We start from the raw sequence: 25,010 nt of genomic DNA on the forward strand, positions 1-25,010 counted from the left end.
GGACGCGGGTGTGTGTCTGTAAATCCCCCACACGGTGACGGGACGCAGGTCTGTGTCTGTGATTCCCCCACACGGTAACGGGATGCAGGTCTGTGTCTGTGATTCGCCCACACGGTGACGGGACGCGGGTCTGTGTCTGTGATTCCCCCACACGGTGACGGGACGCGGGTCTGTGTCTGTGATTCCCCCACACGGTGACGGGACGCGGGTCTATGTCTGTGATTCCCCCACACGGTGATGGGACACGGGTCTGTGTCTGTGATTCCCCCACAACAGTGACGGGACGCGGGTCTGTGATTCCCCCACACAGTGACGGGACGTGGGTCTGTGTCTGTGATTCCCCCACACGGTGACGGGACACGGGTCTGTGTCTGTGATTCCCCCACACGGTGACGGGATGCGGGTCTGTGTCTGTAATTCGCCCACACGGTGACGGGACACAGGTCTGTGATTCCCCCACACGGTGACGGGACGTGGGTCTGTGTCTGTGATTCCCCCACACGGTGACGGGACGCGGGTCTGTGTCTGTGATTCCCCCACAGGGTGACGGGACGCAGGTCTGTGTCTGTGATTCCCCCACACGGTGACGGGACGCGGGTGTGTGTCTGTGATTCCCCCACAGGGTGACGGGACGCGGGTCTGTGTCTGTGATTCCCCCACACGGTGACGGGAGGCAGTTCTGTGTCTGTGATTCCCCCACACGGTGACGGGACGCGGGTCTGTGTCAGTGATTCCCCCACACGGTGACGGGACGCGGGTCTGTGTCTGAGATTCCCCCACACGGTGACGGACGCGGGTCTGTGTCGGGGATTCCCCCACATGGTGACGGGACGCGGGTCTACATCTGTGATTCCCCCACACAGTGACGGGACGCGGGTCTGTGTCTGTGATTCCCCCACACGGTGACGGGACGCAGGTCTGTGTCTGTGATTCCCCCCGCACGGTAACGGGACGCGGGTCTATGTCTGATTCCCCCACACAGTGACGGGACGCGGGTCTGTGATTCCCCCACACGGTGACGGGACGCGGGTCTGTGTCTCTGATTCCCCCACACGGTGACGGGACGTGGGTCTCTGCTTGTGATTCCCCCACACGGTGACGAGACGCAGGTCTATGTCTGTGATTCGCCCACACGGTGACAGGATGCGGGTCTGTGTCTGTGATTCGCCCACTCGGTGACGGGATGCGGTTCTGTGATTCGTCCACACGGTGATGGGATGCGTGTCTGTGTCTGTGATTCCCCCACACGGTGACGGGACGCGGGTCTGTGTCTGTGATTCCCCCACACTGTGACGGGACGCAGTTCTGTGTCTGAGATTCCCCCACACGGTGACGGACGTGGGTCTCTGTCTGGGATTCCCCCACACGGTAACGGGACGCGGGCCTATGTCTGTGATTCCCCCACACGGTGACGGGACGCGGGTCTGTGTCTGTGATTCCCCCACACCGTGACGGGATGCAGGTCTGTGTCTGTTCTTCCCCCACACGGTGACGGGACGCAGGTCTGTGTCTGTGATTCCCCCACACGGTGACGGGATGCGGGTCTACGTCTGATTCCCCCACACGGTGACGGGACGTGGGTCTGTGATTCCCCCACACGGTGACGGGACGCGGGTCTGTGTCTGTGATACCCCCACACGGTGACGGGACGCGGGTCTGTGTCTGTGAATCCCCCACACGGTGACGGGACGCGGGTCTGTGTCTGTGATTCCCCCACACGGTGACGGGACGCGGGTCTGTGTCTGTGATTCCCCCACATGGCGACTGGCCGTAGGTCTGTGTCTGTGATTCCTCCACACGGTGACGGGACGTAGGTCTGTGTCTGTGATTCCCCCACACGGTGACGGGACGCGGGTCTGTGTCTGTGATTCCCCCACACGGTGACGGGACGCGGGTCTGTGTCTGTGATTCCCCCACACGATGACGGGACGCGGGTCTGTGATTCCTTCACATGGTGACGGGACGCGGGTCTGTGCTTGTGATTCCCCCACACGGTGACGAGACGCAGGTCTGTGTCTGTGATTCCCCCACACGGTGACGGCACGCAGGTCTGTGATTCGTCCACACGGTGATGGGACGCCGGTCTGTGTCTGTGATTCACCCACACGGTGACGGGACGTGGGTCTGTGATTCCCCCACACGGTGACGGGACGCGGGTCTGTGTCTGTGATTCCCCCACACGGTGACGGGTCTGTTTCTGTGATTCCCCCACACGGTGACAGGACGCGGGTCTGTGTCTGTGAATCCCCCACACGGTGACGGGACGCGGGTCTGTGTCTGTGATTCCCCCACACGGTGACGGACGCGGGTCTGTGTCTGGGATTCCCCCACACGGTGACGGGACGCGGGTCTACGTCTGTGATTCCCCCACACGGTGGCGGGACGCGGGTCTGTGTCTGTGATTCCCCCACATGGTGACGGGACGCAGGTCTGTGTCTGTCATTCCCCCACACGGTGACGGGACGCAGGTCTGTGTCTGTGATTCCCCCCGCACGGTGACGGGACGCGGGTCTATGTCTGATTCCCCCACACAGTGACGGGACGCGGGTCTGTGATTCCCCCACACGGTGACGGGACGCGGGTCTGTGTCTCTGATTCCCCCACACGGTGACTGGACGTGGGTCTCTGCTTGTGATTCCCCCACACGGTGACGAGACGCAGGTCTATGTCTGTGATTCGCCCACACGGTGACAGGACGCGGGTCTGTGTCTGTGATTCGCCCACTCGGTGACGGGACGCGGTTCTGTGATTCGTCCACACGGTGATGGGACGCGTGTCTGTGTCTGTGATTCCCCCACACGGTGACGGGACGCGGGTCTGTGTCTGTGATTCCCCCACACGGTGACGGGACGCAGTTCTGTGTCTGAGATTCCCCCACACGGTGACGGACGTGGGTCTCTGTCTGGGATTCCCCCACACGGTAACGGGACGCGGGCCTATGTCTGTGATTCCCCCACACGGTGACGGGACGCGGGTCTGTGTCTGTGATTCCCCCACACCGTGACGGGACGCAGGTCTGTGTCTGTTCTTCCCCCACACGGTGACGGGACGCAGGTCTGTGTCTGTGATTCCCCCACACTGTGACGGGATGCGGGTCTACGTCTGATTCCCCCACACGGTGACGGGACGTGGGTCTGTGATTCCCCCACACGGTGACGGGACGCGGGTCTGTGTCTGTGATACCCCCACACGGTGACGGGACGCGGGTCTGTGTCTGTGAATCCCCCACACGGTAACGGGACGCGGGTCTGTGTCTGTGATTCCCCCACACGGTGACGGGACGCGGGTCTGTGTCTGTGATTCCCCCACACGGTGACGGGACGCGGGTCTGTGTCTGTGATTCCCCCACACGGTGACGGGACGTGGGTCTGTGTCTGTGATTCCCCCACACGGTGACGGGACGCGGGTCTGTGTCTGTGATTCCCCCACACGGTGACGGGACACAGGTCTGTGTCTGTGATTCCCCCACACGGTGACAGGACGCGTGTCTGTGTCTGTGATTCGCCCACACGGTGACGAACGTGGGTCTGTGTCTGGGATTCCCCCACTGGGTGACGGGACGCGGGTCTACGTCTGTGATTCCCCCACACGGTGACGGGACGCGGGTCTGTGTCTGTGATTCCCCCACATGGCGACTGGCCGCAGGTCTGTGTCTGTGATTCCTCCACACGGTGACGGGACGTAGGTCTGTGTCTGTGATTCCCCCACACGGTGACGGGACGCGGCTCTGTGTCTGTGATTCCCCCACACGGTGACGGGACGCGGGTCTGTGTCTGTGATTCCCCCACACGATGACGGGACGCGGGTCTGTGATTCCTTCACATGGTGACGGGACGCGGGTCTGTGCTTGTGATTCCCCCACACGGTGACGAGACGCAGGTCTGTGTCTGTGATTCCCCCACACGGTGACGGCACGCAGGTCTGTGATTCGTCCACACGGTGATGGGACGCCGGTCTGTGTCTGTGATTCCCCCACACGGTGACGGGACGTGGGTCTGTGATTCCCCCACACGGTGACGGGACGCGGGTCTGTGTCTGTGATTCCCCCACACGGTGACGGGACGTGGGTCTGTGATTCCCCCACACGTTCACGGGACGCGGGTCTGTGTCTGTGATTCCGCCACACTGTGACGGGACGCGGGTCTGTGTCTGTGATTCCCCCACACGGTGACGGGACGTGTGTCTGTGATTCCCCCACACGGTGAGGGGACGCAGGTCTGTGTCTGTGATTCCCCCACACGGTGACGGGACACTGGTCTGTGTCTGCGATTTCCCCACACGGTGACGGGACGTGGGTCTGTGTCTGTGATTCCCCCACACGCTGACGGGACGCTGGTCTGTGTCTGCGATTACCCCACACAGTGATGGGACACGTGTCTGTGATTCCGCCACACGGTGACAGGACGCAGGTCTGTGTCTGTGATTCCCCCACACGGTGACGGGACGCTGGTCTGTGTCTGTGATTCCCCCACACGGTGACGGGACACGGGTCTGTGTCTGTGATTCCCCCACACAGTGACGGGACGGGGGTCTATGAATCCCCCACACGGTGACGGGACTTGGGTCTGAGTCTGTGATTCCCCCACACGGTGACGGGACGCGGCTCTGTGTCTGTGATTCCTCCACACAGTGACGGGACGCGGGTCTGTGTCTGTGATTCCCCCACACGGTGATGGGACACGGGTCTGTGTTTGTGATTCCCCCACACGGTGACGTGACATGGGTCTGTGTCTGTGATTCCCCCACACGGTGACGGGACGCGGGTCTGTGTCTGTGATTCCTCCACACAGTGACGGGACGCGGGTCTGTATCTGTGATTCCCCCACATGGTGACGGGACGCAGGTCTGTGTCTGTTATTCCCCCACACGGTGACGGGACGCGGATCTGTGTCTGTGATTCCCCCACACGGTGACGGGACGCGGGTCTGTGTCTGTGATTCCCCCATACGGTGACGGGACGCGGGTCTGTGTCTGTGATTCCCCCACACGGTGACAGGACGCGGGCCTGTGTCTGTGATTCCCCCACAGGGTGACGGGACGCAGGTCTGTGTCTGTGATTCCCCCACACGGTGACGGGACGCGGCTCTGTGTCTGTGATTCCCCCACACGGTGACGGGACGCGAGTCTGTGTCTGTGATTCCCCCACACGGTGACGGGACGCGGGTCTGTGTCTGTGATTCCCACACACGGTGACGGGACACGGGTCTGTGTCTGTGATTCCCACACACGGTGACGGGACGCGGGTCTGTGATTCCCCCACACGGTGACGGGACGCAGGTCTGTGATTCCCCCACACGTTGACGGGATGCGGGTATGTGAATCCCCCACACGGTGACGGGACGTGGGTCTGTGTCTGTGATTCCCCCACACGGTGATGGGACACAGGTCTGTGTCTGTGATTCCCCCACACGGTGACGGGACGCAGGTCTGTGATTCCCCCACACGTTGACGGGATGCGGGTATGTGAATCCCCCACACGGTGACGGGACGTGGGTCTGTGTCTGTGATTCCCCCACACGGTGATGGGACACGGGTCTGTGTCTGTGATTCCCCCACACGGTGACGGGACGCGGGTCTGTGTCTGTGATTCCTCCACACGCTGATGGGACGCGGGTCTGTGATTCCCCCACACGGTGACGGGACGCGGGTCTGTTTCTGTGATTCCCCCACACGGTGATGGGACACGGGTCTGTGTTTGTGATTCCCCCACACGGTGACGTGACATGGGTCTGTGTCTGTGATTCCCCGACACGGTGTTGGGACGTGGGTCTGTGTCTGTGATTCCCCCACACGGTGATGCGACGCGGGTCTGTGATTTCCCCCACACGGTGACGGGACGCGGGTCTGTGTCTGTAATTCCCCACACGGTGACGGGACGCGGGTCTGTGTCTGCGATTCCCCCACACGGTGACGGGACACGGGTCTGTGTCTGTGATTCCCCCACACGGTGACGGGACACGGCTCTGTGTCTGCGATTCCCCCACACGGTGACGGGACGCGGGTCTGTGTCTGTGATTCCCCCCCACGGTGACGGGACGCGAGTCTGTGTCTGCGATTCCCACATGGTGACGGGACGCGGGTCAGTGTCTGTGATTCCCCCACACGGTGACGGGACGCGAGTCTGTGTCTGCGATTCCCCCACACGCTGACGCACAGTTGCCAAGTGAAACAACTTCCTCATCGGAAGAGAAGGAAAATCACCAGCAGTTCTATTGTAATGGGCCCTTTCAGTAGCTGGGTGGAAGCTGTGATAACTGTCCCGCCTGATGATAGTCATCCTGTTATTGGACAGCAGGGTAAGGCAAAGAGTCTGCACTGACTTCTGCCTTAAACATCATCTCAATCTATCACATAATTGTGGGATTAATCACAACTGCTCTTTCAAAGAGCCAGCCCAGGCACAAAGGGCTGAATGGCCTCTTTCTGTGCAGTAAGCTTCTATGAAATGACTGCAGTTGCTTGTTAAATTTAATTGAACAGCAGCCATATTCTAAAGCAGCTCTTTTCATTGATTAATGACTGGTTGAGGGAGGCTAATCAATTGTGTGGACGCAGCTCCATTTTGGATATATTTATAAAACCAATCTCTGCAATAATCTATACATTCAATTACAACTATGCACAATGTTGGTGTCAGCCATGGCTTACTGCATTGCACTGTCAGAAAAAAGGTTGTGGGTTCCAGTCCCACTCCAGACACTTTGGACACACAATCCAAGTAGAGACATCCAGTGCAGTACCGAGGGAGGGTCAGTGCTGAGGGAGCGTCGCACTGTCGGAGGGTCAGTACTGAGGGAGCGCCGCACTGTCGGAGGGTCAGTACTGAGGGAGCGCCGCACTGTCGGAGGGTCAGTACTGAGGGAGCGCCACACTGTCGGAGGGTCACTGCTGAGGGAGTGCCGCACTGTCGGAGGGTCAGTACTGAGGGAGTGCCGCACTGTCGGAGGGTCAGTACTGAGGGAGCGCCGCACTGTCGGAGGGTCGGTACTGAGGAAGCGCCGCACTTTCGGGCGGTCAGCACTGAGGGAGAGCTGCACTGTCGGAGGGTCAGTACTGAGGGAGTACCGCACTGTTGGAGGGTCAGTACTGAGGGAGCGCCGCACTGTCGGAGGGTCAGTACTGAGGGAGTGCTGCACTGTCGGAGGGTCAGTACTGAGGGAGCATTGCACTCAGAGGGTCAGTACTGAGGGAGTACTACTCTGTTGGAAGTGTCATCTTTTGGATGGAACATTAAAATCAAGGATGTGCTTGCCTTCTCTGGTGATTGTACAAGGTGTATTGGCATAATTTTGAAAAGCAGGAGAGGTATCCCTGGTGTCCTGCCTAATATTTATCCCTCAATCAACATCATTTCTTCCTAGAAGATAGAATCGAAAAGTATGGAAGTTTCATTAAACTCATATCGAACCTTAGTTAGCTTAAACCTAGAGTACAGTGTGCAGTTCTGATATGGGATATCATCAGAAATGTGTGGGCATACATATAAGGAGTGGATCAACAGGCTGGTCTCCTTTCTCTTGAGAAAAGGCGGAGGGATGACCTATAGAGGTCTTTCTTTAAAATTATGAAAAGCATTAATAGAGTGGATACAGAGAGAGTGTTTCCTTGTGGGGAGGCCATCAATATTAGATATCCACCAAGAAATCCAGTGGGAAATTCAGAAGAAATTTCTGTGGTGACTGGTGAGGATGTGGAACTCTCTACCACGGGGTGAATGGTGCAGGTACATTTAAGGGGAAGCTGGTTAAACACATGAGGGAGAAAGGAATAGGGGGTCACCATGATTGATTTAGATGAGGAAAGATGGGAGGAGGCTCAAGGGGAGCATAAACGCCAGCACGGACTCATTGGGCCGAATGGCCTGTTTCTGTGTCATATACCTGATGTGATCCGATGTAAACGTCACAAAACAAGATTGCGTTGCTGTTTGTGGAAGCTTGCTCTGCGCAAATTGGCTGCCACGTTTCCTACATGACACAGTGACTAAGCCTCATAGGAACATAGGGGCAGGAGTCCGTCATTCAGCCCATCGTGCCTGCTCCAACATTCAAACAGATCATGGCTGATCATCCACCTCTACACCATTTTTCCCAATATCCCCTTATCCCTCCATAGCATTAGTATGGGAGCAGTGCCCTGTCTGTCTCTAGTTCCACTATTCCACAGGTCACAACAAATGATTTCTCCAGCTCGCTATCCAGGCAAATATGTGCTTTACCTTTGCATCTCAGAATGACCACTCAATGCCCAGGTTTCTCCAATAAACAACAAAATTATTAGTTTATTATAAAAAAAGAGTTGTCAGGTAGAAAGGCAAAGCTTATTAACCTAGAGTATGAAATATGAAAATATAATAATTACTCTTTCTAAATACCCTAACTCGTTCTCTCTCTCACACACACACACATCCCCCAAAAAATAATAAAACAAAATAGAGGAATTCTGCCAAAAAGTTAAAAGTCAATGGTTCAAGGGAAAAGGTGGAGTCCTTGAAATGACATCCGGGTTTTATAGCTGGTCCGTGAAACAATCGATGACTCTCGCACTACTTTTCAGGCGGACTTCGAGGAAAACTTGCAGGCAGTCAATTTCAGGACGTAGAGCAACTTCCATTCACGTTTTGCTTTGGACTGGGTCTGGAGCTTCAGGAGTTGCTGTCTTCTTTACCCAAGCAGTTGATCCTTCTTGTTTTCGCCCCAGGAGCAAAACCAGCCGACCAGCTTTAAAAACACCGTTTTCCAGGCACGGTTTTTTTCAAAGCCATAAACCATCATAAACAGTCCACCGGGGTCAAGAGGTTTCCAGCTCCATTAAAACTGTTTAATTACCTTTTCCTATAAAATTCTGTCTTTTCCAGGAACAGTAGCCACCAGAGTCCTTGCATTAACCCTTTAAGGGACAGTGTCTTTGAAAAAAACACAAATTCTCCCAGAATGTTCTTGCTCCTTGAAGATGAACCATTTTCTGCGATTAAAGCGTTTACGACAGTAACTAGAGATCTATTGCTTTCTGGCTTGAACCTACTCAGTGATTGAGGTTCCGCAGCCTTCTGGAGGTAGAGAATTCAAAGGTACTTCATTGGCTGTAATACTCTTCGAGACATCCTGAGGTCGTAAAAGGTGCCATCCAAATGCAATTCTGCCTTTATTCCAAAAGAAGTACTGCTAAACACCCAACTGGGACAGTTAGAGAAATTCTATAGAGAGGCACCTTTAACTGAGGCAGCCTCTCTCAACCTAAAAGCTCTGCCTCCCTCATAGTGCCTTGTGTGCAGTTCAGTTTTATTAAAACATCTGATCTATTCACAGTAGAACAACTCATTTCCAATTCCTCCTTCTCTGCCTGCTTGAGATGCAAATTGAAGCAGGCGAAGAAAGATAAACTGAGCCAAAATTCCTGCTCTTAATTTCTGTCTAATAATCCCTCCTGAAAGACGTATGCTGGTCGAGGGCAGGATTGGACTGGTGCGAGATGCACCCCCTGCTCAGACAGCTTGCTCAGGCACACCCGCAGGGTCAGGAATTCTGCAGCACAGGTTTCAATCAGCCCATGGGCCCAGGCCCCTCTCTCTGAGAGGGAGCCCTACCCTCAGTCCCATTCACCTGCCCTTTCCCCTTTGGCCCACAGAGAATGATCATTTGGAGAGGGTCAGCGACACCCCACCCCAACAACCGGCGGCCTCTCCTGGAGAGCAGTGGGGGTTGAAAAGAAGAGGGAAGGATTCCTGTCTGTAGATCGCCACGATCTGAAAGGTCTACCCTCACCACTGACCTACAGTGCTGTCTCAAACTCAGGATTGGAGGGTCGTGTGGCTGGTGGAGATTATAGAGAGGGGGAGGAGTGAGGCCATTAAGGACTTAAACAAATCGAGGTGTTGCCAAAACAGCAGCCAACAACAAAACTGTAAGGGAGCAAATAAACTCAAAGCAACAAAGACAGTCTCTTACCAGACCTCTCTCCAACTTCCCCACCAGACTGTAAGATTCATCTCTCTTCTCCCTACAGTCCAAAGGCTTTCAAAACGCGACCTTGGGTGTCTTAAAATCACTAATCCCATCTTTATGCTCTCCCTTTTCCGGTACGTCACTGGGTAGCTCTCTCCCCTGAGTCAGAAGGCCGTGGGTTCAAGCCCTGGGGGAGGCGGTGGCATAGTATTCCGGAGACACAGGCTAATGCTCTGGGGACCCGAGTTCGAATCCCACCATGGCAGATGGTGAAATTTGAGTTCAAGTCTGATGATGAAACCATTGCCGATTGTGGTAAAAGCCCATCACTAATGTCCTTTAGTAGGAGGGAATCTACTTGTGACTCCAGACCCACAGCAATGCGGTTGTCTCATAAATGCCCTCTGATTAGGGATGGGCAATAAATACTGGCCTAGCCAGTAACGCCCACATCCCATGGATGAATTTTTTAAAAAACCCACTCCAGACCCTGAGCTCAAAACCCAGTGCAGCACCGAGGGGGTGCTGCATTATTGGAGGAGCCATCTTTCGAAGAGGACATTAAACCGAGGTCCTGGCTGTGATCTCATGGCGTGACTTTGAAGAAGAGCAAGGGAATTCTCCCCAGTATCCTGGCCCTCGACTAACATCACTAATAAACAGGAGACCTGGTAAAAATCACACACATTTGCTTCTACAACAGAGAACTCTGAACTTAATTAGCTTTTGGGACAGTCAGACGTTCAGAGGTTCTGAAAGAAGATACAGAAAAACAAAATTCTTTTTCTCAAACTGCCAATGTCTGTATTTGTCCTTTCCGCTGTGTTTGCTAACCATTAGACATTGATCCCCACCCCCCCCAACCCCAGCAAGCTCTCGAAGAGGGAGACAATGGTTTCACAGAGAAAGCAGTAAGACAAACAGCTACTTCTGGAACATACAGCGTATTCAGTTGCTCAAGTGTGTTTTCAAGGAATTACTCCTTTAATAAAATCAGAAATATTTCCACTGAAGCAGAGACAGTTGTGAACAATCAGGGCAGTCTGCATTGGTGGAGAAACTGGAAACTTGGTCATTTTTCGATTGCACGCAATTCTGATCAGGTCGCCACATCTGAAGTGATAACTTATGCCTGCTCTGCAGAAATGCTGCCTGCCTCCTTGACCCTCTGAGGCACTCTCCATCTAAACAACCAAACATAAACAGGACCTGATGGAATGTGGGGATCCCCAAGTAAATACTGACCACAGTCAGCGGGGGCCCGCTGTAAAAACTGACAGTCTTGGGGACCCCCTGTAAATACAGACACAGTTCCGGGGACCCCCTGTAAATACAGACACAGTCCCAGGGACCCCCTGTAAATACAGACACAGTCCCAGGGACTCCCTATAAATACAGACACAGTTCCGGGGACCCCCTGTAAAGACAGACACAGTCCCGGGAACCCCCTGTAAATACAGACACGGTCCCAGGGACACCCTATAAATACAGACACGGTCCTGGGGGCCCTGTAAATACAGGCACAGTCCCAGTGACCCCCTATAAATACAGACACGGTCCTGGGGGCCCTGTAAATACAGGCACAGTCCCGGTGACCCCCTATAAATACAGACACGGTCCTGGGGGTCCTGTAAAGACAGGCACAGTCCCGGGGACCCCCTGTAAATACAGCCACGGTCCCGGGGACCCCCTATAAATACAGACACGGTCCCGGGGGCCCTGGAAATACAGGCACAGTCCCGGTGACCCCCTATAAATACAGACACGGTCCTGGGGGCCCTGTAAATGCAGACACAGTCCCGGGGACCCCCTATAAATACAGACACAGTCCCGGGGACCCCCTATAAATACAGACACAGTCCCGGGGACCCCCTATAAATACAGACACAGTCCGGGGACCCCCTGTAAATACAGACACAGTCCCGGGGACCCCCTATAAATACAGACACAATCCCGGGGACGCCCTATAAATACAGACACAGTCCCGGGGACTCCTTATAAATACAGACACGGTCCTGGGGGCCTTGTAAATACAGACACGGTCCTGGGGGCCTTGTAAATACAGGCACAGTCCCGGTGACTCCCTATAAATACAGACACGGTCCCGAGGGCCCTGTAAATACAGGCACAGTCCCGGGGACCCCTTATAAATACAGACACGGTCCTGGGGGCCCTGGAAATACAGATACAGTCCCGGTGACTCCCTATAAATACAGACACGGTCCCGAGGGCCCTGTAAATACAGGCACAGTCCCGGAGACCCCCTATAAATACAGACACGGTCCCGAGGGCCCTGTAAATACAGGCACACTCCACGGGGACCCCCTGTAAATACAGACACACTCCCAGGGGACCTCCTGTAAATACAGACACACACCCAGAGACCCCCTGTAAATACAGACACACTCCCCGGGACCCCCCTGTAAATATAGGCACACTCCCCGGGACCCCCCTGTAAATACAGGCACACTCCCAGGGACCCCTGTAAATATTGGGGCAGTACTGCACTGTCAGAGTCTTAGTACAGAGGGAGCACTGCGCTGTTGGAGGTCAGTACTGAGTGAGTGCCGCAACAGTTGTAGGGACAGTACTGAGGGAGCGGCAAACCACTGGAGAGGCAGTACTGAGGGAGCACTGCACTGTCAGGTGACACATTAAACCAAGCAACCATTAAACCATCTGCCTTCTCAGGAGAGCGGCTAAGTTCCCATGGCCGCTGTTCCAAAGAGCAGGAGAGTTCTCCCCAGTAAACACTGGCCAATTATCACCTCTTAACCAAAATCAGTGAGAAAACAGATTATATGCTCATTATTACATTGCTTTTTGTGAGAGCTTGCTGTCTGCAAATTGGCTGCTTAAATTACAGCAGTAAATTCTATTCTTGCTGGATAGAGATGTTGAGGCAACCAGAAGTTGTTAAAGGGGCTAAAGAAACGCAAACACTTCTTCAGTTAGTTGTGCACCATGTGCTGCCACGCACATTATATAGCACAGAAACAGGCCATTCAGTTCAACCGGTCTATGCTGGTATAAAAAACTACCGGCTGTAAAAGCTCAGCAAGTCTGGCAGCAACTGTGGAAAGAGAAACAGAGTTAACGTTTCGAGTCCATATGACTCCTCTTCTTCGTCATATTGGACTCGAAACGTTAACTCTGTTTCTCTCTCCACAGTTGATGCCAGACTTGCCAAATTTTTACAGCACTTTGTTTTTATTTCAGATTTCCAGCATCCACAGTATTTTAATTTTTATTATGTTGCTCCGTGCTGGTGTGTCCGCTCCATGCAAGCCTCCTCTCACCCCCTCTCCATCGCACCCCATCCCCATATCCTTCTATTCCTTTCTCCCTCACGTGTTTATCCAGCTTCCCCTTAAATGTCTCTACACGATTCACCTCAACCGCTCCCTGTGGTAGCGAGTTCCACATTCTCCCCGCTCTCTGGGTAAAGAGGTTTCTCCTGAATTCCTGATTGAATTAATTAGCGACAATCATATATTTCTGGCCTCTAGTTCTGGTCTCCCCCACAGGTGGGAATATCTCTACGTCTACCCCATCAAACCCTTTCCTAATTTTAAATACCTCTAGTAGGCCAGCCTTCTCTATACAGAGAGCCAAGTAACAAGAAAGTACAGTTGTTTGCTGGCAGGCCACTTCTATAATCTATTACCTCTAAAAGGAAAGCCAATAAACAGGATTTCTTTGTATGTCAGGACATCAAATCAAATTACAATATCAATGATGGTGAGCAAAGGCCATTCAGCCCATCCTTTGTTATTTACTGAGATTACAGTCTGCAGCCCTCCAATGTAATTTTCTACACCCTCGACTGAGTTCTCAACAACCTCCTTTGCCAAAGAACCTGCCGTCACTTTAAACCCTCAGTTTGCAAGAAGCAGACGCGGAGAGGAGACGGTGTGCATCTGCAGTGGTTGCCATGGAGACACGCACGAGTCCTCAAGTACTGGGCATTATTAGCCTTGAGGTGAGGTGATGTGTGCAAACTACAGAGAGAGCACAAGTTGTACGGTATCCGACTGTTTCGTGAATTATTCCGGTTACGCCTTCACTTCACTCCTCTGAAGACTATTTCCATGTCAGCAAAACCTTATCAAAAAGACCAATGTAACGTTGGCCATTATCTCGAGGGGGCTGGTGTGAAAAGGGGAGGAAGTGATGCTTCAGTTGTACAGAGCCTTGGCCAGACCCCACCGGGAGTAACCAGGTTCAGACCACCTTAGGAAGGAGATATTGCCCTTGGAAGGGATGCAGCGCAGATTCACCAGAATGATCCCAGGGTTTAGAGCATTTCATTATGAGAGCAAGGGTTGCATAGACAAAGCTTGCATTCCCTTGAATATAGAAGGCTGAGGGGGTGATGCCCTCAACTGGAGCAATGTGTCCAGTCCTGGGCACCATACTTAAGGAAGGATATGAAGGCTTTGGGAAGGGTGCAGAAGAGATTACGAGAAGGGTTCTGGGGTTGAGAGACTTCAGTTACAAGGATAGATTGGAGAATCTGGGCCTGTTTTCCTTGGAGAAGAGAAGGCTGAGAGGAGATTAGATATAGGTATTCAAAATCACGAGGGGTCTGGACAAAGTAGATAGAGAGAAACTGTCCCCATTGGTGGAAGGGATCGAGAACCAAAGGCGTGTTAAAGCGTTTGCCAAAAAATACAGAGGTGACAAGAGGAAAACCTTTTTCATGCAGCGAGTGGTTAGGATCTGGAATGCACTGTTTGAGAGTGTGGTGGAGACAGGGTCAATCGAGTGGTTAGGATCTGGAATGCACTGCCTGAGAGTGTGATGGAGACAGGGTCAATCGAGTGGTTAGGATCTGGAATGCGCTGCCTGAGAGTGTGGTGGAGACAGGGTCAATCGAGTGGTTAGGATCTGGAATGCACTGCCTGAGAGTGTGATGGAGACAGGGTCAATCGAGTGGTTAGGGTCTGGAATGCGCTGCCTGAGAGTGTGATGGAGGCAGATTCAATCGTGGCTTTCAAAAGGGAATTGGATAATCAAATAAATTTGCAGGGCAATGGGGAAAGTCAGGGAGTGGGACTAGCTCAACTGCTCTTGCAAAGAGCTGGCAGTGAAAACGATGGGCCCAATGACCTCCGGTACTCTGATTCTATTCTGTAGGTGTTAATAAGGATTCGATAGGGAAAAATTATTTCCTCTGGTGGGGGCAGTCCAGAACCAGAAAGAATAATCTTAAAGTTCGAGTCAGGCCATTCAGGCATTCAGGGGTGATGTCAGGAAGCATTTCTTCACGCAAAGGGGAGCAGGAATCTGGAACACACTCCCCCCGAAAAAAGTTGTTGGGGCTGGTGGGGGGAGGGGGTGGAGTAATCAAAAGTGTCAAAACTTAGGTCCATAGATTTTTGTTGGGTTAGGGTATCGAGGGATATGGAGCAACGGTCGGATAATAGAGTTCTGATACAGATCAGCCAAGGTCTAATCGAATGGCAGAACAGGTTCAAGAGGCTGACTGGCCTCCTCTTGTTCCTACATTTCCACAGGTCACATAAACAAGTCAGTATCCAAAATTACCATTGTTTTCTGGCTTCAACCTGTACTATTTCTCCAACAGTCAGGATTTAATCTGGCCTCAACAAGATTTTCAGCTATACCGAGCCCTGCTTAGACCACACCTGGAGTTACTGAGAGATGTTCTGGGCATCACACCTTAGGATAGATATATTGGTCCTGGAGGGAGAGCAATGTAGTTCTACCAGAATGATACCTGGACTCCACGGGTTAAATTACAAGGAGAGATTACACAAATCTGTTCTGAAGAATAGTCATATTGGACTCAAAACATTAACTCTTGTTTCTCTCTCCACAGATGCTGCCAGACCTGCTGAGTTTTTCCAGCACTTTCTGTTCTTATTATACAAACTTGGGTCTGTATTCCCTGGAATTTAGAAGGTTAAGGGGTGATTTGATCAAAGTTTTGAAGGTATTAAGGAGAACAGGTAGGATCGATGGGGAGGAACTATTGCCGCCGGTTGAGGAGCCTAGGACTAGAGGGCAGTGTCTTAAAAATGAAAGGTAGACCTTTCAGGGGTGAATTGAGGAAACACTTCCACACACAAAGGGTGGCAGAAATTTGGAACTGTCTTGTGCAAACAGCAATCGATGCTGGATTAATTGTAAATTTTAAATTGGAGATTTTGTTAACTAAAGGTATTAAGGGATATGAGGCAAGGATGGGTATGTGGGGTTGGGTCACAGGATCAGTCAATGAATGGAGGAAACAGGCTCAAGGAGGTAAACGGCTTACTCCTGTTCATATCTTCCTCTCAGTCGTCATCTTTCAACAGGGAACATCCCAAATTCCTCCAGTCTTCCCTCAGAAACCTATCCTTTCACTGCTAGGAATTAGCCTTGAGGCTCCTGTTACCCTAGCAGACCCTGGAGTGCCACTTTGCACTTCAGTGGCCAGAGTGTGGCACCGTACTTGACCTGCGACCTGGCCAGAGTGTGGCACCGTACTCGACCTGCGACCTGGCCAGAGTGTGGCACCGTACTCGACCTGCGACCTGGCCAGAGTGTGGCACCATACTCGACCTGCGACCTGGCCAGAGTGTGGCACCATACTCGACCTGCGACCTGGCCAGAGTGTGGCACCGTACTCGACCTGCGACCTGGCCAGAGTGTGGCACCGTACTCGACCTGCGACCTGGCCAGAGTGTGGGACCGTACTCGACCTGCGACCTGGCCAGAGTGTGGCACCGTACTCGACCTGCGACCTGGCCAGAGTGAGTCACAGAATCACAGAACCTTTACAGTGCAGAAGGAGGCCATTCGGCCCGGTGAGTCTGCACTGGCTCTCTGAAAGAGCATTCTACCTAGTCCTGCTCTCTTGCCTTATTCCCATCACCCTGCATATTCATTCTTTTCAGGTGGCACTCCAATTCCCTTTCGAATTCCTCAATCGAAACTGCCTCCACCCTCTCAGGAAGTTCGTTCCAGACTCCAACCACCTTCTGAGTGAAAAACAATTTCCTTACTTTTAGTCCTTTTGCCCATTATTTTGAATCTGTGACCTCTAGTTCCTGATGCTTCCTTGAGTGGGAACAGTTTCTCACTATTTACCCTGTCCATACCCCTCAGGATGTTGAATACCTCTATCAAGTCTCCTCTCAGCCTTCTTTTCTCCAAGGAACCTCTCCAATCTATCCTCATAGCTACAGTTCTTCATCCTTGGAGTCATTCTTATGAATTTCCTCTGTACACTTGCCAATGTCTTCACATCGCACCTCAAGTACGGCACCCAGAACTGGATGCAGTACTCTAGATGCGGCCTAACTAGTGTCATAAACAAGTTCAACATTAACTCCTTACTCTTGGACTCAATGCCCCTATTAATAAAATCTCGGATTTGCTTTATTAACAGCTCTCTCGAAAAATCCCTGCCATCTTCAATGAATTATGTCCATATACACCGAGGTCCCTCTGTTCCTGCACCTCCTTTAGAGTTTCTCCCTTTATTTTATACTGTCTCTCCGTATTCTTCCTGCCAAAATGAATCACCTCACACTTCTCTGCATTGGACTTCATCTGCCACTTGTCTGCCATAATCCACCAACATGCCAATGTCCTTTTTAAAGTTCAAGACTATCCTCATCACAGTCGACAACGTTTCCAATCTTCATATCATCTGCAAATTTTGAAATCATGCCCTGAGTACTGCAGTCTAGTCATTAATATGTATCAGGAAGAGCAAAGGTCCCAACACTGGCCCCTAGGGAACTCCATGACAAACCTTCCCCCAATCTGAAAAACATCCATTAACCACTACTCTTTGTTTCCTGTCACTCAGCCAATTTCTTATTCAAAGGCCTACTTTCCCTTTTATTCCATGAGCCAGAATTTAGCTCACAAGTCTGCTGTGTGGCACTGTGTTAAATGTCTTTTAAAAATCCATACACACATCAACAGCATTGCCCCTATCAGCCTTCTCTGTTACTTCCTCAAAAGACTCTAGCAAGTTAGTTAAACATGATTTTCTCTTAATAAATCCATGCTGGCTTTCCTTAGTTATTCTGCACTTGTCTAAGTGACTATTGATTTTGTCCCGAACTAGAGTTTCCAGAAGTTTCCCTAACACTGAAATCAAACTGGCTGGTCTGTAGTTGCCAGCTTTATTCCTGCAACCTTTTTGAACAAGGGCGTAGCATTCTCAATTCTCCAGTCCTCTGGCACCACCCCTGTGTCTAAGGAAAGCTTGAAGGTTATCACTAGGTGCTTCTGCAATTTCCACTCTCACTTCCCTCAGTACCCTTGGATGCATCTCATCTGGTCCTGGTGCCTTCTCTATTTTAAGTAAAGATAGCCTTTCTGAAACCTCCTCCTTCTCAATTGTAAACTCTTTCAGTGTACCAGTTATCTCCTTTCTCACCTCGGCCTGGGTAGCATCTTCTTCTTTCGTAAAGACAGATGCAAAGTACTCGTTTAATACCTCCGTCATTTCCCCAGCCTCCGAGTCCCCTTTTTTTAATCCCTACTTGGTTCTACTCTTTCATTTACTGCCCTTTTATTATTTATATGCTTATAGAAGACATTGGGATTCCCTTTTATCTTAGCTGCCAGTCTCTTTTCACGCTCTCTCCTTGCTTTTCTTATTAGTTTTTTCACTTCCCCTCTTGACCGTCTATATTCAGCCTGATTCTCCATTGTATTTCCTACCTGACATCTGCTGTACGCACTCTTCTTCCTTTTCATCTTCACCCCTACCTTCCTCGTCATCCAGGGCAATCTGGATTTATTTGTCCTACCTTTTCCCTTCAAGGTAATATCTTGACATTGCCTGCAATACTGTGATATCGTTCAGCCAACGCCTTTGATTCCAACTCACACGACTCAAGATGCATTCTCATCTCCTAATTAATTATCCCTGCTCTGGGTTGCTCCTTGTCCTTTTCCATGGCCAACCTAAGCTTTATAATACAATGGTCACTATCTCTCCAATGCTTTCCCACGGATATTTGATCCACCTGGGGCAACTCAATGCCCAGAACTAGGTCTAACAGTGCCTGCCCTCTCACTGAGCTGGAAACATACTGCTGCAGAAAATTATCTTGAACACATTCCAGAAACTCTCGCTCCTCTTGTCCCTTTGCACTATTCCTATCCCAGTCTATATATCGGAAAAAAGTCTGCTTTGACTGTCCAAGTAGCTGCACTGGTGGAACTTAGGTAGCATGGCTCAGCTGGTAACACTCTTGCCTCTAAGTCAAAAGGTTGTGGGTTCAAGCCCCACTCCTTAATCGCAGTGACACACCAAGTGCCATTTTACTGAGGGAGAGCTGCATTGTGGGGGGACGTCAAGCTGAGGACCCACCTGCCTTCTCAAGGGGGCTAAAAAGAGTCCAAGGGCACTAACCGAAGAGGAGCAGGGATGTTCATCCCCAGCGTCCTGGGGCCTATATTTATCCATTGACCAACATCAAAAAGAATCGGATTATCTGCTGCATATCACATATGTGGGAGCTTGCTGCGCACGAATGGGCAGTCGCACTACAGCACTGACTACACTTCAAAAAAATTACTTCATTGGCTGTAGGTGCTTTGAGACAACCCAAGGTGGTGAAAGGCTCTATTAGCCTTCAGTTGGCGTGTAGAGATTATGACACAGAAATATGTGCAGTGTCAGCCAGGAGTAAGCCTTGGTTGGTACATACCATTTCAAACGGAGAGCAAGTCTCAGTAACAGAAGTCTCAGCTCATCTGGAACTTACTCCCTCTCCCCTGCTCCCACTTTTCTGACCTGGAAGTCAGTCTGAAGTCTTGCTTCTCAATGAAACCTGATCAGGCCTCAACTACAGAAACTAACTGCCCGCTACCCCGACACCTCCGAGATATGGCATGTCAACCCACCCAGATTTATCTCCAGGATATTGCTGAGAGTGAAAGGCCAGGAGAGAATTCAGAGAGAGGGTACTGAACAAGCATGTGTGATTTCTTCATTTTATTGTAAAATTTTCCTTTCTTAACAATAGCTTCTTCTTATCGTGTCCACGGACAGTCTATACATGGCCCAGCCAGAATAGCAATATTACAGGTGGGGAGGAGAAAAGGCTAGTTCGCTCTCAAGTAAAATTCAGCCTAATGGGTAATGGTGCCTTTACATGGAATTATAGCTCTCCGCGGGAAGAAGGACAAGGGCAGCAGACACATGGGGAACACCACCACCTGGCAGTTCCCCTCCAAGCCACTCACCATCCTGACTTGGAAATATATCGCCGTTCCTTCACTGACGCTGGGTCAATTAGGAATGGGCAATAAATGCTGACCTAGCCAGCGATGCTCAAATCCCATGAATGAATAAATTTTTACAAAATTACATTGAGTGTGGAGCACAGAAACAGCTTATTCGATCTAACTAGTCCATGCTGTACAGGCAGCACACTTTAGGAAGGACGTGAAGGGATTGGGGAGTGTGCAGAAAAGATTCACGAGAATGGTACCATGGATGGGAGACTTCAGTCACTTGGATAGATTGGAGAAGCTGGGACTGTTTTCCTTGGGGATGAGAAGATTAAGAGGAGATTTGATAAAGGAGTTCAAAATCATGACGGGTTTGGGCAGAGTAGTTAGAGAGAAACTGGCAGAAGGGTCGAGAACCAGACGGTACAGATTTAAAGTGATTGGTAAAAGAGGCAACAGCGACACGAGGAAAGACATTTTTTAACGCAGCGAGTGGTTAGGATCTGGAATGCACAGTCTGAGAGTGTGGTGGAGACAGGGTCAATTGAGTGGTTAGGATCTGGAATGCACCTTCTGAGAGTGTGGTGGAGTCAAGGTCAACCGAGTGGTTAGGATCTGGAATGCACCTTCTGAGAGTGTGGTGGAGGCAGGGTCAACCGAGTGGTTAGGATCTGGAATGCACTGCCTGAGAGTGTGGTGGAGGCAGGGTCAACCGAGTGGTTAGGATCTGGAATGCACTGTCTGAGAGTGGGGTGGAGGCAGGGTCAATCGAGTGGTTAGGATCTGGAATGCACTGTCTGAGAGTGTGGTGGAGTCAGGGTCAATCGAGTGGTTAGGATCTGGAATGCACTGTCTGAGAGTATGGTGGAGACAGGGTCAATCGAGTGGTTAGGATCTGGAATGCACTGCCTGAGAGTGTGTTGGAGACGGGGTCAATCGAGTGGTTAGGATCTGGAATGCACCTTCTGAGAGTGTGATGGAGACAGGGTCAATCGAGTGGTTAGGATCTGGAATGCACTGTCTGAGAGTGTGGGGGAGACAGGGTCAATCGAGTGGTTAGGATCTGGAATGCACTGTCTGAGAGTGTGGTGGAGACAGGGTCAATCGTGTGGTTAGGATCTGGAACGCACTGTCTGAAAGTGTGGTGGAGACAGGGTCAATCGAGTGGTTAGGGTCTGGAATGTACTGTCTGAGAGTGTGGGGGAGACAGGGTCAATCGAGGCATTCAAAAGGGAATTGGATAATTATCTAAAGGGGAAACAGTTGCGTAGCTACAGGGACAAGGCTGGAGTGTGTGACTAGGTGAATGGCTCTTGCAGAGAGCCAGCACAGACACAATGGGTTGAATGGCCTCCTGCTGTGCAGTAGTCACTCTATGATTCTAAGATCTTCCTCCCACCTTTCTCTCGCCTCTGAATCACAAGGTTCCAGGTTCAAGTCCCACTCCAGGGCTTGAGCAGAAAAATCAAATACTGATGAAGTGCTGTGCTATTGGAGGTGCCATCTTTTGGAGGATCCGTTAAACTGAGGCCCATCTGCCTGCTCGAGGTTGTAAAAAATACCATCACACTATTTTGAAGAAGAGAAGGGGAGTTATTCCCCAGTGTCCTGTAGCTAATATTTATCCCACACTCAACATCACTAAGTCAGATGATCTGGGTCATTATCACATTGCTATTTGTGAGAGTTTGCTGTAAGCAGATTGGCCAATGTGTTTCCAACATTACAACAGTAACTACATTTCCAAAAGTACTTAATTGACTATAAAGCATAGTCCAGTGGTCATGAAAAGCACTATGTAAATGCAATTATTTTCCTTTCCCCCCCCCACCCCCCAATGTGTTTATCCAGTTAAACGATTCACCTCAGCCACTGCCTGTGGGAGTGAGTTCCACATTCTCCCCACTCTCTGGGTGAAGAAGTTTCTCCTGAAATCCCCACTGGATTTATTAGTGACTGTCTTACGTTGACGCTCCCTAGTTCTGGTCTCACCCACAAATGGAAACAGCTTTTTTACATCTACCCTATCAAATCCTTTCATTTAAAGATTTCCATTAGGTCACCCCTTGGCCTCCCCATTTCTAGAGAGAGGAGCCCCGGCCTGTTCAATCTTTCCGATAGATATAACCTCTCAGTTCTGAGACTGCGCATGGCTGGTTGCTTCCCAACTGGCTGTAGGGAAGCAGTGACACATGGAAGATGAACCAATGGTGGACTGTGAGCTGGGTTGGGGGTGAGGATAAAAGTGGGTGATCCACCAGGAATTTGCCCGATCGCAGTGTACAATCCCTGCACAGGGCAGTGCCAGGATTTGGAAACGCACTGTCCACCCTCCATGATCAACAGCATCTGGTGAGTAAAGTCGCGCTGCGAGGGCTGCTTGTGACAGGAGGCAGAGTTACCAAGCGTAGTCCCAACACTCAAAACACCCATCAAAATCACACCTGACAACAACAGAACGTGACATAGGAAGTCACCATAAACCATCAACCCTGCGGGAATTTCCACATCTCTTCCCAATAACCACCCACCCACCAGCAAACACAACAGCCCCCAACATCGTACTCGCAGTTGGCTTCTAAAGCCATAAGCGGTCCCCACCAGCCGACTCCACATTGACATCTTAAGGTGTCTTCTTGTCAAAATGGCTTTAAGAAATGCAACCACCACTCCGCACCATCCCACTCCCGCCCCCCGCCCCCAACAACAACCCTCCATTCCTTTGGTTCCAATGAGCATCAGCTCCAACTCATACCCAATCCCCCACCCTTTCCCCCCCCACAAACCATCAACCTCTCAGTCACAAACAACATGATGACCATGACAGCACCCAACTGGATTTCCAAACTTCAGTTCCATGCTACACAGTGACCCAGAGACAACATGACAGAGGGAGGGGAGGAGCAGGTGAGAGGGTGGGAGGAATAAGGGGGAGGCGAGAGGGGACCAGCAGTCAAAAAGCTGTGACCTGTTCAAACGCACTTGCCCTGACCCATAGCAAACTGACACTGCCAGGGCTCAGAACCTGCCCAAATAAGGATACAGGGTAAGGGGTGGAAGGGAGGGGGAGGTGGGATTAATTAGTCAAGAGACAATATACTATCTGAATTCTTTAGGATTAGAATGACGGCAGTTCAAATTCTAGATTAGAAGAATTTTAAATGTGTTTTTTGCCGAGTTACATTCTGAGAAAAGCATTGTGTTTCTCGGCTGCACATTCACAGCCTCTCAACACACGCTCTCATAAGGCTCTTTGTTAATTCTGACACACAGAAAATATACACCAGCTAACACACACAAAAGGAGGTGCCTGCTCCCTTCCAGGCCAACCTTTCAAATAATTCCATCAAAGTAACCGCTAAATTATTAATCTTCTTCCTCGCTCTCTCTCTCACTCTGTAAATTTATCAAGCAGAACTGCCTCCCCTCCCAAATCTATTTCCACACATTCGCCCCACACACACACACACACACACACACACACCATTTCTTCCTGACTGGATTTGTTCCCTCTTTCCGTTAAATAGCCAGGCACAAAATCAGAGGACAGCTGGATATACTGAATCGGTTTTACAGAGGGGTAGGGGAGGGAGGGAGGAGATTAGGAGGATAAATAATAAAAAGGCACCTAAGGAGTTAGGAGGCCTCAAGAGGAGCCTGCAGAGTCGCATGAAAACCGGAGACTGTGAGAATGAACTGTGATAGATGAGTGATCAATCGCTGGCTTCTCACAGACCAGCCTCAGCATCCCTAATGGATCACACATGCCGGAGGGAAGCGGGACACACACGCAAACACACACGCAAACACACACACACACACAGACACACACACACACAGCGCGAGAGAGAGAGAGAGAGAGAGAGAGACAAAAAAAGCCTTCAAAGGAGGAAAAACAATAAAAAATGTTCTACGTTTCAGCAACTTGTGGAATTTTGCGAGCGACAGAAATCGAGAATAAAAGATCCCTTACCTTCGTGGTGACTATACACAGACAATCCATTCTCTAAAACGAAACAGGTGGCTGTGCCTTCGAAAGGGGGATTTCGTGCATCGGAAACTGTGGGATTTGGGGGCATGCAGGCAAGAGGTGAGGGATCGCCAGTGTTGAGCGCGTGTGTGTATGTATGTGAGAGAGAGTGTGTGTGTCAGTGTGTCACAGTGTGTGTGTGTGAGAAAAGGACGTGTGGGAGTGAACGAGAGGGGGACGGTTCATTTATTAAAAATATTAGAGAGAGATCTCCTTTCGTTTCAACTGGGGAACGGAACCCTCTTGGCTTCTGCGAGCGGAAGGTGAATTTGTTCATTAATGACTAGAAAAGAGGGGGAGGATGAGGAGGAGGTGGAGGCGGAGTGTGTGTGTGTGTGTGTGTGAGTGTGCGTGTGTGTATGTGTGTGTGTGTGAGGGTGTGAGGGTGTGTGTGAGGGTGTGAGGGTGTGTGTGTGTGTGTGTGTATGTGTGTGTGTGAGTGTAAGCTTGTGTGAGGATTTGATATGAAAGAGGAATGAAAAAAGAGAGGGGAGAGAGAGGGGAGGGAGAAAAAGGAGGAGCAGGAGGGAAAGGAAGATTACCCACGGTGTGTGTATGTGTGTGTGTCTCTCTCTCGCTCTCTCTCTCTCCTGGCCCAGAGAGGCTGGATCGAAATCTAATTATCATTACAACAGCTTTGCTCAGTCACTTAAAGGGAGGAGGCTGCTGCTCTCAAGGGACGGGAAGAGCAGTCAAAGTGAAGAGCAGATCAGGTAGACACACGGTGAGGGAGGTAGTATGCTTCTCAATTTAAAATGCTTCTTACTTTCCCCCATTCCCACTTCTCCTGACTCCCCCACAAGAAATATAGTTACCTAATTCTA

The 25,010-nt window shown here is 51.1% G+C and overlaps 1 protein-coding gene across 1 annotated transcript in view; it reads right to left on the minus strand.

Moving 5' to 3' along the window:
* LOC144671738 (disks large homolog 4) overlaps nt 1–24,276 on the minus strand; it is a 308,940-nt gene extending 284,664 nt beyond the window's left edge. Inside the window, exon 1 of the mRNA XM_078533748.1 lies at nt 24,130–24,276. Within this exon, the coding sequence (XP_078389874.1) occupies nt 24,130–24,159 (30 nt within the window). The 5' untranslated portion in view covers nt 24,160–24,276. The remainder of the gene's footprint in view (nt 1–24,129) is intronic.
* Between the last annotated feature and the right edge of the window lie 734 nt (nt 24,277–25,010).

Source organism: Cetorhinus maximus, chromosome 34 (assembly GCF_964194155.1).
Source record: "Cetorhinus maximus chromosome 34, sCetMax3.hap1.1, whole genome shotgun sequence".
NCBI lineage: Eukaryota > Metazoa > Chordata > Chondrichthyes > Lamniformes > Cetorhinidae > Cetorhinus > Cetorhinus maximus.